Here is a 15,123-nt window from a genome sequence, read left to right on the forward strand (position 1 = left end):
CTTCAGCCTCAGATTTTTCATCCTCTTGGACTCTCCTCCTTTTTAGTAATGTTTTTAATTAAGATTTTATGTATTTATATATTTTATGTTTTTAATGTTTGTTGTGAATCGCCCAGAGTTCTCCCATTGGGGAGAGATGGGCGGTTGAAAAATTTAATAAATAAAATAAAATAAATAAATAAATATAAAATCCTTGCAGTTGTTATAATATATAATGCCATTTCAGTGCATTTTGAAGAATTGCATGGTTTAGTGAAGTATAATAAAAATATCTCAAGTTGAAATTGAATTGCAATTCTATGATGAATCAATTTCCAATGTTGTTGAGGTTTGCAACATTCCCAGAAGATACGGAAAAAGATCCAATCTATTTGTTGCATTTCCAGCATTTAGGGAAAAAGAGCTACTCATTTTAGTAATCATGACTAGAGTAATGTGCCAGTGATAAAAGATCATTCTTAACATCATTAAGAAATTTGACTGAATTTGAAAATCTTCATAATATTTCTTAATATTCCCCCTTGTTTCCCGAGTTCTTTGGGCTGCTTACTTGAGAGTTTTGGATCCAAATGAGTGTGGAAGAGCACTGTGTAACAAGATTTGAGTGATCTTAATTTTGTCCTGTTAATAATAAAATATTGTAATCTAAACAGATTATTGTCTTACCATTGAGCAAATTTCTTAGTGCTTTCTTCATTATAAAAGTAAGACAATCAGTAAGAAACCAAGAAGGGAGAAGTCTGGACTTGGTATTTTCCTATTTTTACCCTAAACATTCAAAAAGTTGCTTAATATTAGATAGTCTCTTGAAAATTGTTTATTTCTGTGAATATGAAACCAAATATACATATGCAAACCCTGTGGAAACTCTGCTCCTTTCATTAATGAAATATAAATCCATTCTGAAATCCATGTTAGGCAACTGGCATGATGCTACAATCTAAGATTCAGAGCCACTAGGTCACCTCGTTCTTTTAAATCTTGCAAGTTCTTGAATACTTGGCAAACTCTGCCCTGTAATCTTTTATAACTGGCAAGATCATTCTTAATTATGTGTTGAATCTCAAATATCATTTTGCTACTCATGCTCTTCTGTACTGTATTTTAATAGAGTTTTCATTCAAGAAATTGTCAACAGCTTGCTCTACAAGGAAACCATATAGACATTAATATAATGTCACCTTTGGAAAGAGAAAAATTATTACTCCAGGATTTCTAATTAATCTCTTCAAATACTTTTTATGAGCCATCGTGATCACAAAAATCTGAGAAGCTCAGCTGAGAGCACAAAACTTTCTCTAAATAGACTAGGGTTATCCACTTTATTGTCAAGGCTAGCTTAAAGATAGTATTTATTTGTTTATTTATTTATTTTAAAGATTTATATGGCCACCCCTCTTGTAAAACCACCTTCGGCAGCTCACACCAATAATAAAACCACAAACAGTAAAAACATAAAACAAGAAAACTAAGAAAAACCAGACGCCTGATCCATCATCTCCATCCATTCATCTATACAATCCCCAGGCTCCAACCTTACTATCCCAGTGCCTGGAGAAGTATTTATTATTCTTCACAGCTGGCTTATATAGACATCATCTTTTTCCCTCTTTTTAATAGGAGATATGGGAGGTGGGACTTCTCACTGAAAGTGAAGACTACCTTCCAAGTGAACTATTTTACCTTTGACTAAAAAGAACCCAAAACATGCACACAAAATCAAGCAGAAAAGTTAACTTTGTTTTACTACTCCCTTGCTCTTAATCTGACTGGAGAACTCAGTGAAGTATTGTGTTGTAGGACAAAGCCTTGCTACTTTATGTATGTGCTTGCTAAGCTCAGAAAAATATTCAGTATATCTGTGAGTGGTATCATATTTTGAACCATGGGCATGAATTGGATGTCCATTCAGTTGCTGATCCTGATCTTCTTGGCTTTGTTGCTTTCAGTGGGAGGCACTTTAAACATCAAAGGGATGTCTGAATGCACTACATGTTCTGCCCAGTCCAACAGGTGATTGGGTACAGAGTTGTACAGAGGTTGCCTTACATGAATGCATCTTCTTAGATTAGCAAAATAACATGGTATGTAGGTGAGAGAGAAAGTAAAAAAAATTAGAGAAATGTCCTCCATTTTGCAGTGCTGCTCTATATTCTCTTCCTCCACTGGCAACGAGTCACACAAACATCATGATTTTAAAAGAGCACTTAGATCATATATCCAATTCGATTATATTTGTTTGCTTGTTTGTTTTGTGGATCCATGTTTTTACTTAATGATTTTCAAAGCCAAATGCCAACTTAAATTACTACTGCATAGAGCAGAATCTCCATGGAGAAGACCGCATCACTCACACACAAGCATTGAAAAAACACATTGGGGGAGGGCTATACAGATCAATCCCTCTGGGAAGCAGCTGACAGTGGTGAACTGCACACTTGTCTGTTCTCTATGACCCTGGAAAAAATTGTGCATGACTTCTTTATGAAAAACAAAATGCCAAGGAGATTGATTCGTAGGGAAGCAATGCTTGAAAAGTTCCAGCTGGTATGTAATACAGTCTGAGTCTTTCTCTCTCTTTCCATTGTTGCAGGACAGGGTATTCTGGACTGACTTAGAGAATGAGGCAATCTTCAGTGCTAATAGGCTGAACGGTCTAGACATTTCTATTTTGGCAGAGAACCTCAATAATCCTCATGATATTGTAGTTTTTCATGAGCTAAAGCAACCTAAAGGTAAGGTGGGTTTCTAGTTTAGTAATGCATCAAAGTCTGAGCGATATATTTAGCATGCCAAGATTTGAGCCCAGCTTCTCTTAATATTGAAACTCTTTTCAGCTTTCCCCTATATGGGTCCCTCTAAATATGATCAGTTGTAAGTCCTGTCATTCCCTGGCTAGTATGGCTGTTGGACATCCTGGCTGGTGAATGATGGGACTTGTAATTCAACAGATATAGTAGGTATTAATTGGGGGAAGGCTGGTTTATATGATACTGCTTACAATTCGTTGCATTGCACTGATGGCTCTTTGGTTGGGAAATTACTGCTCTAGCAGAAGAAGGAACGGTCTTATTGGAGGGGACTAGAGCTGGGCAGTATTCAGATATGCCTTCTGAACTCAAAAGCATATTTTCCTGGGATTGCATAGCTACTATATGACACCAGGAAAAGGTACAGCTTCTTTAAGGTGCTGTTGACAAGAACAGTGACCACACCCACACCAGACCAGAAGCACCTTTCCTGCTTTATGTCCAAAGACCTGCACATCCTTAGTGGATACCTTGGGTCTCATGTCAGTAACCAGACTGCAAAGTTGTGAAAAAATATTGTCACTGGTTTACTAAAAGGAAATAATTAGCCAATCTTGTTACTGAAGCCATTATAGAAAAACAGTGAGATCTATCCAGTTTTAACAGTCTTGATGGTGTCCTTAGGCCCTCAAAACTATAATCTTCAGATGCACCTGACCCACAAAACCTTTCTGCAATTATAGAAATTTGCTGCTATACATTACTAGGGAGCAAAGGACATGTGTGGTGTAATTAGATTGACCTTCCCTGGTCTGATGTCTTTCATATGACTGTACTATGGTATATGTCATCCACAGCCAATGTGGCTGTGCTATGTAGATGATGGGAATAGTAGCCGCAGATTTCAAGAAGGCACCAGTTGAGACTAGATGGATTTTTAAAAGTGAGATATTCCAGTATTTTGCTGTTGCTTAAAGTGGCTCACATAAAGTCATTTGGTTTCTTGCTATATGTCTAAGTAGTGATATGGACATATTGTTCGTCATGTATGATAAAATACATATAGCTTTCCTACGTGGAAGTGGTAGTCTGAAGGAAGATTGATGGGTTTCTGACAGCACATATAACCCATAATGATAGCAACTGCCGTGGTATAAACATTATTGTATTTTTTCTTTCTTTTGTAGATTTCTAAAACTAGTTTTATAATACAAAGCTATACAGGAAAGTAAATCAATAAAAATACTGCTGCCATATCAATAGGATCCTCAGACTTAATCATTATTTCTTCTTCCTATATGTAGCTCCAGATGTTTGTGAACTTCGTTCTCTGCCAAATGGAGGCTGTGAATACCTCTGTCTCCCTGCACCCCAAAACTCACCACACTCACCCAGATATACATGTGCTTGTCCAGACAATATGTGGTTAGGTCCTGACATGAAAAAGTGCTATAAAGGTAAAGATAGCTGCCTGTACTCTGTAAACCTTCCCATATCTTGTTAAAAGAGGGACCTCCTTCCCAGGAGCTAGATAATCCCTTGGAATCCTGTTTTGTGCCCTGTTTTATGGTTGCACCTAACATTTGACCCAACCATTTGGAATTGTCTTAGTAAACATTTTCTGTTGTTCTGCACAGTGTTTGTGACATCATCTATCCTATTTCTCTTTTCCTCTCAGTCATTCTTTTTCAAAACTTTGAGCATCATAACATGTATAATTGAGAAGGGGGGTGGGAGGCTTCTTCCATTTTAAGCTCTTTTAAACTATTTTATATCAATTTGGTTTTTCCATTGATTAAAGTTACACATGTTTTAATATGAAGCACTTGTTTACATAACCTGAAACTCAACTTCCTTCATCTTCTGGGGTTTTACAGCACATCTTCCATCTTCCCCAGTCAGTATGGCCATTGACCATGCTGGCTAGAGAAGGGAAGTATAGTCCAATGAAGGCACCACTTTGTGGAAGATTATCCTGCCTTCTGTTGGCCACCCAAAGTTACCATTGTGAGATAGGCATCCATATACATTGAATAAAATAAATATATAAATAAAGCTGCACTTGATTATGATTTCAGAGCTTCCAGCTACCTCAACTAATTTGCCTACTACTGCTGCTACTCCTACCACATCAAGAAGTTACCGTCTGAATTTTACGGCTACTACTACTGACAGTATGACTACCACAATGGACAACATTAGTACAGAAGGACGAGAAACTACAACACAAGTCTTTCTTGGCATGACAAGCCTTCGTTCACTCACAATGACATCTAATCCAGCTGACGGTAAAATAGCAACAGGAAATAGCAATCTCTTCCAGCACTGTGAGTAAAGTGGCTTATAACTAAATGGTAAAAATTTGGATTGACATAAACATTTTAAATAAATAAATACAGTTTATTTTTGCTCCCCAAATAGTTTGAATTGGCAGTCCATCTCTTTGTAGAACAAAGCAGAGGATTTCTATCTCTCTTCTCTTTTGTTTAATATAAAAATCCTGTTCCTTTTAGATGAACTGTTTACCTCCAAAGTAGTGGGACTGGATTCAAAATGTTCTCCCCTGCCCAAGAATTTAAGTGTCTAAATGGTACCATAATCTGTTTTTGTGCTTTTTGGAAGAAAGTTCTGTAATGTACCTAAAAGTGATTCAGGAATCCCAAAACAATAGGTTAGCCCAAAATACTGTATCTCAAAACAATTTTAATATTAGGGGTTTTTTTCTTTCATCCTTTTCCCTCTTCAATACAGATTCAGAACTGAAACAGAACAGATGACATGGTGTCATGAGGGAAGTTGGGTGGGGTAGTTAAATCAAATACATTAATACTTTAATTTCAGATCAACTAGAAAGTCCATGACTGAACTGACATCCTGGGTTTGATAAAGAGCACAACTTTTTCCTAGCCAAGGGCTGGTTTTGGCTCTTACAGGGCATGTCAGGGATCATCATTCAAACAGTGGTGGGTGTAGCTAGGACAAAAATTAAATGTGATTTGATTTACATTTACATTAAATATAATGTCCATATCAATTATAATTTGATATATTTTTTATGTTAAGACTTTTCACTTTATTATAATTTGTTCACAACTTTTGGAGGTCTTCCTAAAGTTTTTGGACTTCCTACATTAGTTGATAGCCAGGGCAAATTAGGCTATCCAGAGCATGCTTGTTTGCATTCACACACACTCTCTCTCTCCCCCGTATATACACATCTTAATACTATGTAAGTTTATGTGAAAAGAGGCAACTCAGCTCAAATGTGAGGGCTGGGGAAAGAAACATTTCAAAGAGACTCTGCCTTAATTGGCTTGCTATAAGTTTGCCTGAAAAAATTGCCTTACAGTTTTCAAGACCTCGATTAGCATTAAAGTTGCCTTTCTGAAGGCATGTGGTTCTTGCTTCTGGAGTATGCCAGCTCTGTGGGACTTGGCAGCTGGTGCAATCCATATTGTTGTCCTTTGTGTGAATCTGAGCTGTTCTTCTCTGATTGCAGATGCTAACAACGGGCATGCTTTTGGATCAACTGTGATGGCAGCCGTTATTGGAATTGTCATTCCTGTTGGTAAGCAAGTGTTTGCTGTTTTGCCATTCACTTCAGTTTTGTTGCCCTGACCTGACATAATAAACTCAGAAGAGAGATGCCAGCAGTGAGTCCGTTGAAGTACGATGGTCTTTCTGAGACAGCTAATACTTTTTTTTGTATTTCTTTCTCTGATTTCTCCAATCTTTTTTCCTTCTAGTGGTGATCGGCTTACTGTGCACAGGTGGGTATCTCATCTGGAGAAACTGGAAGAGGAAAAATACAAAAAGCATGAATTTTGATAATCCTGTATACAGGAAGACTACGGAAGAGGAGGATGAGGATGAAATCCATATTGGGCGAACAGCACAGATTGGTCATGTGTACCCAGCAGTAAGTGGATGTTTTGTCCACCATCTACTTTGGATGTTTTAACACTGTATTCATCTGAGTCCTATAACTGGCATTTATTGTTCCTTACCATGGTTGTTTGCTATAAATCACCATCAATCAGTTCACTGAAACTGGCAATACACAACTTTAATAAATAAATAAGTATCTTTCTGGCTGATCATCCCTTGAATTCGGTTCAATATGGGGGTGTTGTGTATATCTTTCCCTTTCTCCCAAAGCAAAGTATTTCAGTGTATATCAATATAATTTACACGTTTATCTCCTTATACAAAGGGAAGAAAAGGTGCCATTCAGTTGGATCCTGCTAATAGTGTAGGGACAAATAGGCGCTAAGCTTAAAGATCTTTGCCAAGTGTGCTAGTGGCACACCCCTTTCTGGGCATGGTATGGTAATGGTAAATATAGTAATTGTGTGGGAGCTTAATATCTTGAGAAGAGGTAGATTTAGAATAGGCTCCTTTACCTATCTAAGAAAATAAGGTCTTTCACTCCTCTTGGGTAAAGGTGGAGAGTATGTTGCACTGTTTTGGATCTGATTCACAAAGGGTGCTTTAAAGTAGGGTTCCTCGACCTCAGCAACTTTAAGATGGGTGGACTTCAACTCCCAGAATTCCCCAGCCAGCCATGGGAGTTGAAGTCCACCCATCTTAAAGTTGCTAAGGTTGAGGAACCCTGCTTTAAAGCATGTGAGGTAGCAACCGTAGCTTCTGTCTTTAAAGCAGCCATGTTTTTTCCCTGGGATCATGTAAGAAAATATAACAATCAACCAGTATATAGGCTTACAAAACTGATCAGATTCATGTACTCTCTCTTCTAAGTGGCCCTGTTTAAATCAGCCCAAGAGCCCGAGATGCAAAGAATTGGGATAAATGAGAATTCAGGTTATTAAATCAATCCATCTAAACCACTCTAGCTCCATTGGTTCAGTAGTACTGATCTATCATAAATGGTTTGTTGATAGTATTTAATGTTTAAGCTAAATAGGTATTAGAGCATATGCAGTCTTAATGTTATAAAGCAAGGAAATGCAACATTGAGTATTTTTCTGCCTTCTGATTCTTCTGCACCAAAACATAAGTTAGTAAAAGGAACAGGTATTATTTACTAATAGTGCAACTATACCGGTGTACTCCAGCTTACCCCTAAGGAAATATATATATAGGATTGTACCAAATAAACCATTTAGCAGGTACCTTTGTAAAAGCATCTCTTATCTTACTATCTTTTAATAGGATAAGAGCATTAGCTAGTTTAAAGTTTATGCCTTGTCATTCCAAATCTTGAAGCAATGACACTACTTTTTCTTTCTCAACAGCGTGTAGCATTAAGTCTAGAAGATGATGGGCTACCATGAGGAATAAACCTGCTCCAATTCCATAATGGATCAAAAGATATGCACTGAACCTATCTGCTGTGGCTAATGGAATCTACCTTCTTCTGTTTCCTTCTCCTCTCCTTTATATTTATGTTGCAGAAGGATAACCACAAAGTTGTACTGAACTGCAAACATCCAAAGGATGTGAGAGTTTTGTATGTATAATCTTTTATACACCCTTTTAACTTCTTGCACTATCCATCTGTAATAGTGAGGAGCCTACTCTACTACTGAATGCTGCCAGCCCAACCCAAGGATCAGCAGCTTACACATCATTTCTAAAAATTATATTTATAGATGTTTTGTAAATATGTCAAGCATACTTTGTGGCTGTCTATCAACATAAGGAAAGAGAGATCTGTATAAACCATTTAGAATATTTATTAACAAATTCTGGATATAAAATTTGAGCTGTACATATACTTAGAGGACAAAAATATTTATATTTTTTTTTTACATTTGGCTCATGTTACAGAGATAATTTGTATATATATATCTATCAAGGCTGGATAGGTATATAGACATTCACATATATAAATATACATATATGAATATATTTTAGAAAAAATAGCCCAGCTCTACGGGAAATAGGGTAATTTAATTCTTAAAGGATGTTTAGTGAAAACTTTGCTACGGAGTCTAAAGCCACTGAGTGAAAATTACAGATGTTACAATAGGATGATCCAAAAATGTTCAAGAAACAAAGTATTCCCATCATGAACAAACCAAACTCTACCTGAAAGGTAGACCAGCTCATGGCTCTGACACTTGCACACCCAGCAAAAGGGAGGTTCTCATGCCAATGAGCCTCTTGCAGGGATTTTCCATCCGCTTTATTGGGAGAGATATTTGTGCTGGGTTAACAGAGGTACTCTTTTTATTTAAGTAAATGGAGAAGTTCAGAACATCAGTACAAGCATTGCCCTGTAAAATGAGGACAGGGCCTATAATCTCAAATGATTAACCTGCCAAGTTATAAGCAAATTTAAGATGCCGTCTTTAGTATATTTCCTAAGAAAACAGCCCATTAGGTGGGCACACTTCAAAGTAGCCATGTACTGATTAGCCTTATTAGTTTTTTAAGAGTTACAAAGCTTCCTTTTTGCTTAAAAAAGAGAGTTTACCAATTGTACCTAGTTTTCTTCTAGAGCTTTTTAAATGAATGTAAGAAAGGATTTTTTTCCAGTATGTTACCTGTGCAGAGCAATTCTAAGCATATTTTTTAAAAGTAAGTCCCCCGGTGTTCAGTGGAACTTGCTTCTTAGTAAATATGCATACGATTACAGAAACACTGGTCTTAGTGAGATGGAGGCATTGGCAGCTGTTCCAGATATATAGAATCAGTTTTAAATCAGATCTGGTGGGATTATTATTATAGGTAACCATAAGCAAATAAAAGCCATTGTTCTGCTAATATTCTTTGCTGTTAATTCAAATTAGCAGAATTAATGATCCAAGATTATAGTCCTTTTCTCTGGAATTGTCATTCTCCATTTATTCAGAGTTTACGAAGAATCAAAGTGAAGGTGATGACATCAAAGCATTTAATGTTTAGGGTGGGGGAGGAAGTGGTATTAAAAAGATTGCACCAGCTTGTCCAGTTGCTGTATGAATCTGTCCACTGAGAAAGGACAAAAATATTGTTGTGCTGTTCAGGGCACCCTATGCTTTTAATTTAAGTTTCCTATTTGCAGATATTACTGTTTTATTGAATCTTGTTAATTACATTTGGTTGTTTAATTGCACTTTGAATGGTCTCTCTTAATTAGACTAAAGTAATTTTCTGTTCCTGTGGGAAATTGTATTTCCCTTGTAAATTTCCCATGTAAATGATTAAAAGAGGGGAAAATGCAAGCAAAGATGTAATATAAAAAAAAACAACAACCAGAAACTGATCTTGGGGCAATTAAATAGTGGTTATAAAAGAGGCAATTAATCATAAATTTCCCAGCCACAAGGAACTGGAAGCAATAAAACAAGCTGGACTTGTAAGCAGGAAACTTTGAATTAACACTGGAAAGGCTTTTGCTGAACAGCACTAAATTATAAGGAAGTATTGTTGAAGAATGTGGGCCATGATGAAGGACTGTAATGGGCAGTATAGTGCTGTATTAAGTGCTGTGTGGATCCTCCATATTTAATTCAATTTCCAGCTAATTACAGTAGAGAACTCTAGAGGAGAAGCAGCTCATAGCTTAGGAAAGCCAAAGTGGCACATCCATACGATCAGTGGGTTCACTTATTTATTTGCATTTTGCTGTTGATCCAATTGTTGAACAACCATGTTTTGATCTGGTTGTATCCAAACAAAAAGCACAACAGTGTTAAGGTTAAAAGTGATAGTGGTATCTTGAGGGACCAGTTTTCCATTTCTGTAACTTCTGAGTATTAAACTGATTGAAATGATATCATAACCTTAAGGGTAGGTCTACACTGGCACAAGTGGTCATTTTAAAAAAATTATTTATGTTGATTAATTTTTAATGTGCTTTGTCATCCTGGGACTCATTTTTGCAGTTTTCCACATATGCTTTTGCTCTTCACCTTGTGTGATTTCTGGAAAGATGGTAACTTCATACTGTTTATAGCATTGTCTCTTTGACCCTTATTTAATAGCATACAGTAGTACCATATATTTCAAAAATAACAGTACAAACTTTTGCAAACTTACTCAGATATAAATCTAGTGTGACTTACCACTGTTAAGTGTGTTTTAGATTGCATCCTAAAATACTTTCAAGTAATTTTACTTTCCTCCAAGAGCAAAAATGCTTCTGTCTTTGAGTCTCACTCAGACTGACTCACTCAATCAACAGTATATTTGGGTACTGTTAACTTGCTGCATTTTTTAATGGAAACTTTCTTAAAATAGAGACAGGTTGGTACACTGGCCTGAATGAGAATTGTTAACATTTGACCAGATTTAATTGCATGTTTTAAAAAAGGCACTGACTTGCTTTTGAAAAGTTCATGGACTACCAAGAGACAACTATTGACTGCAGATGAGTTAAGATAGAAGAATCTCGTTATGTTTCGGTACAGTGATGTAGACATACATCTCTGAGAAATCTACCAGATACATTACATTCATACTAGTGTCCAACTGTCATGTCAATTTTTCTTTGTATTATGGCAAATTTGATAGCTTAGTCCAGATTAACCAAAAATGGGGGAAGTTTGATCTTTTATCACAAAAAACTTGGCAAAATTGCACATATACCCATGTGCAACAACAACAATTTTGGAACTATGGATAGATATTTGCATGTACTAGATCATTGAGCCTTGAAACTGAAATGGTTCTATAATTATTTTTGCCTGGCATCTCTTATAAATAACTATATGTTTTACTAAACACCGTCTGTAAGTATATCAGTTCTAGTAGGTGGCTATTATACCCCCTCTGTACTGCCTGGTAGCCTTGAGCTGCAACTCTTGTAAATCAATCACTTGTAACCCTGGATTGGTTTTAAGAATGGTTCTGCCCTTCACAGGAAATACTTCATAATGAATCAGACTTTATGTTTGAAATGTAATGCTGTAAAGAAAACCTTGGTACTTTTATAAAGGTCAAAGCTTCTCTCTGCAAACAAAACAGATGATCTAATGGTTGCAAAATTGCTTCCAGCATACATGATGACATGGACACACAGAGACACCCACAGTTTTAGTCTCTTGTGTTTATGGCAGTTGTTCAACTTCCATTAAAAATATATATATTCATTGAGGTAAAAGTCATAATACTCATGATGATGACTCTCTGATAATTGGAAGTCATCCCATGATGACAAATACTGATATGCCTAAACTGGCCTAGTTAAGGATGAGTGAGAAGTTAAAAGAATATAATATAATCTGCACCTTGAAAAGTTTATTCCGTTTGCTGCTTGTTTATAATGGGTATTGAGAAAGAAGGACTTCCCATTTCTTTCTGCTAGATTTTGAGAATAGAATAGCTTTAGAGTCAGAAGAAAGCTGTAGAGGGAGAAAGAAAATATTTAAAGCTGCTCTACTCAGTTACTACAAAACCATGCACTGTGTGCATGAAGAAAATTATAAAAAGAAAAAGACTTTGTATGTAATAAATGTAACTAACCTCAAACTGTACATAGATTTGAGTAATTTACCATTTTGATACTTTTTTAAAGAAAAGTAAAACCTTGTACAAATCCTATGTATAATGCTGGATTTTTTTCCCCAAACCATTGTAAATTACTCTATGTTTTCCTGATTTCCAATATGACAGATTTGTAACTACATCAAAAGTTGATAATCAAATTTTCCTTAAAATAAAAATATTTTCAATACATAACTGGGAACATTAGAAATTTGTTTAACATTGTAACCATTTTTGAGCTTTGTCTTGTCATAATGAAATTCCATTAGGATGCAGCATTCTTGCGTGGTGCCTTTTATGTTTGTTTTTATTCTGAACAAATGGTCTAGGGACATGGGAAAGGGAGGGCTCTGCTGTTTCTAATGGTTGTGATACTTACATCCGTAGGGGGTACTGAAAAACCAAATGAATACATTTGTAAGACAGTGCACTGTTTCTATAGAGAGATTAAATTATTTTATTGACCATTTGCAATGTGTGTTCTGTTATTTTTAATGTTGGCGCTGAAGAAAACATCAAATTGACTTCAAACATAACATTGCAAGCCAGCACATGGCTTTATTAGCAAGTCCTCCAGCTCATTTAGAAATTCTTTGGCGCCTCACAGGGGGAAAGCACCCACTTTTCCAATGCTCCTGAAGCTATGAGGGTGAATATTTGTTCACAAACTTGCTCTGATAGATTCAAGGACTACACTGAAGTCTTCATCTCATGAAAATTGCCCGATCACATCTTTATTAGTGTCTTGCAGTGATAAGGAGGCCTGGATATATTTCTCTCAGCTATATTTAGTTCTGATCAATCTTGAAATCTTTCTGAACTTCCATGTAATCATTAGGACTGGAGTCAATCAGAATTCAGGCAAAGGAGGCTATTTGGTCTAGGCCTTGAGCATAAGATGAGCTTCACACTTAGTCATTAAGTTGTGAGGTGGGAGGCTACATTGCCCTTACAGTAGGGCTTTCTTGTGATTTATTTTCATGTCATTTTTTATTTTTTATATGAGGCCTCAAAAGTTGGAGATGGTCTGGGTCTCTCTGAATTTCTGAGAGGATTTGGCTCCCTCCTCACTTAAAACAGAAATTGAAGTTTAAAAAGTTAAATAGGAAGCTGCATGCTGCAAATCAAAGTATAAGTTTCTTACATCGACTACGTTTCCAAAAATGTCTTTGGCCTCATATACTGTAGATCATTGTAGAAAATGTAAAAGGGAGGGGCTGCAATCCAGTGCTTTGGTTGAAGGTGTTTCTGGCTCCTGAAAAAAATACAAACTAGGGTTTATTAGGGAGCATCCTGAGCAGATTGCCTTCTGGGAGGTTTGTGACTGACCATACAAACTATAGCAAACATTTACACACAGCTAAGCCCAGCCATTCAGTAAAAGTGCCCACAACACAGTCTCAAAATTCTCAAAGTACCTCCTAATACCAGAAGAATGGAATACATTAAAAGCTGTCTCTTCTTTTTTCCCCGAGTAGATTTTGCAATTAAAGGAATAAAATTTAAAAATCTACTAATTGTCATTGAACTGATACTTCTTTATTAAGGCTTATAAAAATATTAAAAGAGTCCCACTTTGCTAAAACTATTTTTTTAAAAAGCTTATGTTCTTTTCCCTTAGCATTGCTATCACATAGTTGACAAGAAAATGAAGCTTTGGCAAACCACCAAATTCTGGTTAAGTTGGCAACCCAACTGAAATTTTACTCCCTGCTAAAAAGCATCCTCTCCTGGACATAATACTTCATTGTAATGCATTCTATCTCTTGGCTATGTGGCTCTCCAAAAAAGGCCACAGTAACTACAGATTCAGCAGTTTTTATACTAATTAATAATGAACTCAGAGCCTAAATTTTGGATCTCAGTGAAAGCTACCAACAGCACTAGAATGTATAAAGGCACTTCAAATTTATGTTGAAAATGTGAACAAGAAGAAGGGACATTTTATCATGTTTGATGCATGTGTAAAAAAGAGAAAATCCTAGATTCAAATACATTCATTGATTCAGAGATTTTTAAATATTAATATACGATTGAAACCAGGGGTTTTTCTTTTGGGACTGATAGACAAACAGTTGGGGAAAAGTCATGGAACTTTATTTTTGTACATGATAACTGCAGCAAGATTATTGTATGCACAAAGAAAGATTCGATATTACCCACAATGGAGGAATGGTTGGTGAAAATGATGGAACTTGCTGAGATAGCTAAATTGTCTTCTTTGATCAGAGAAAAGACAATATCTACATTTATTGCTGACTGGAAACCCCTTACAGACTTTTTGCGTGAAACAGAAAAAATGAACTTATGATTTATGGTTTCAATGATTAGACGGAATAGACTATAGAAAGAAGAGAGGTATGTTGTAACCATACAGTAAGAGAGAAACTCATAACTGAGATAAACTCTAACCCAACAGAGAGTGATTGAACTGACACCTATAACAGCCTCCTTCATTTCATGATGTCATAAAAAATGTCATAACCAGGATATGAGCATACACAGACATACATGTCTATATCGTTGTTATTATTTCTGCAATTTATAAATTATGACCTAAAACCATGAATTGAATGTATCACCAAATTCTCAGAAATATCTCATGAAATTTCTTTTGCTGTAGACTCTATACAGTGTAGAGCAATCTGTATCATCTCAATTCCTAATTCATCAACCAGAAATTGATGTGCTGTGCTGTCCATACTACCCCACAGGGCATAATCTAAGATTTATCTTACTTCATATGCAGAATATTGGTCAGAATCAAAGCTTCCTTTAGGGTTCAGTTTATTATATAATGCACAGTGTCAATCCATTTTCTCTATGTTGTATAAATCATCCAGTTTGGAACCTGAAAACCTCTCCTTCCAACATTTTACAGGTCCTTTTGAAGTTATTTTAACCCAATTTTTAATTTATGTTTAAGATGATTAAATGATAG

At 36.0% G+C, this 15,123-nt stretch overlaps 1 protein-coding gene across 1 annotated transcript in view; it reads left to right on the plus strand.

The window, feature by feature from the left end:
- Nucleotides 1-9,444, plus strand: part of LRP8 (LDL receptor related protein 8) — a 226,515-nt gene extending 217,071 nt beyond the window's left edge. The window contains 6 exon segments of the mRNA XM_088153848.1: nucleotides 2,594-2,756; nucleotides 4,061-4,207; nucleotides 4,829-5,077; nucleotides 6,250-6,318; nucleotides 6,497-6,669; nucleotides 8,006-9,444. Coding sequence (XP_088009974.1) covers nucleotides 2,594-2,756; nucleotides 4,061-4,207; nucleotides 4,829-5,077; nucleotides 6,250-6,318; nucleotides 6,497-6,669; nucleotides 8,006-8,044 — 840 coding nt within the window. The 3' untranslated portion in view covers nucleotides 8,045-9,444.
- The last annotated feature ends 5,679 nt before the right edge of the window (nucleotides 9,445-15,123 follow it).

The sequence above is a fragment of the Python bivittatus genome, unplaced genomic scaffold, assembly GCF_059951505.1.
Source record: "Python bivittatus isolate LINGU-HERP-01145 unplaced genomic scaffold, Pbiv_v1 ctg000700_np1212, whole genome shotgun sequence".
Taxonomy (NCBI): Eukaryota; Metazoa; Chordata; class Lepidosauria; order Squamata; family Pythonidae; genus Python; species Python bivittatus.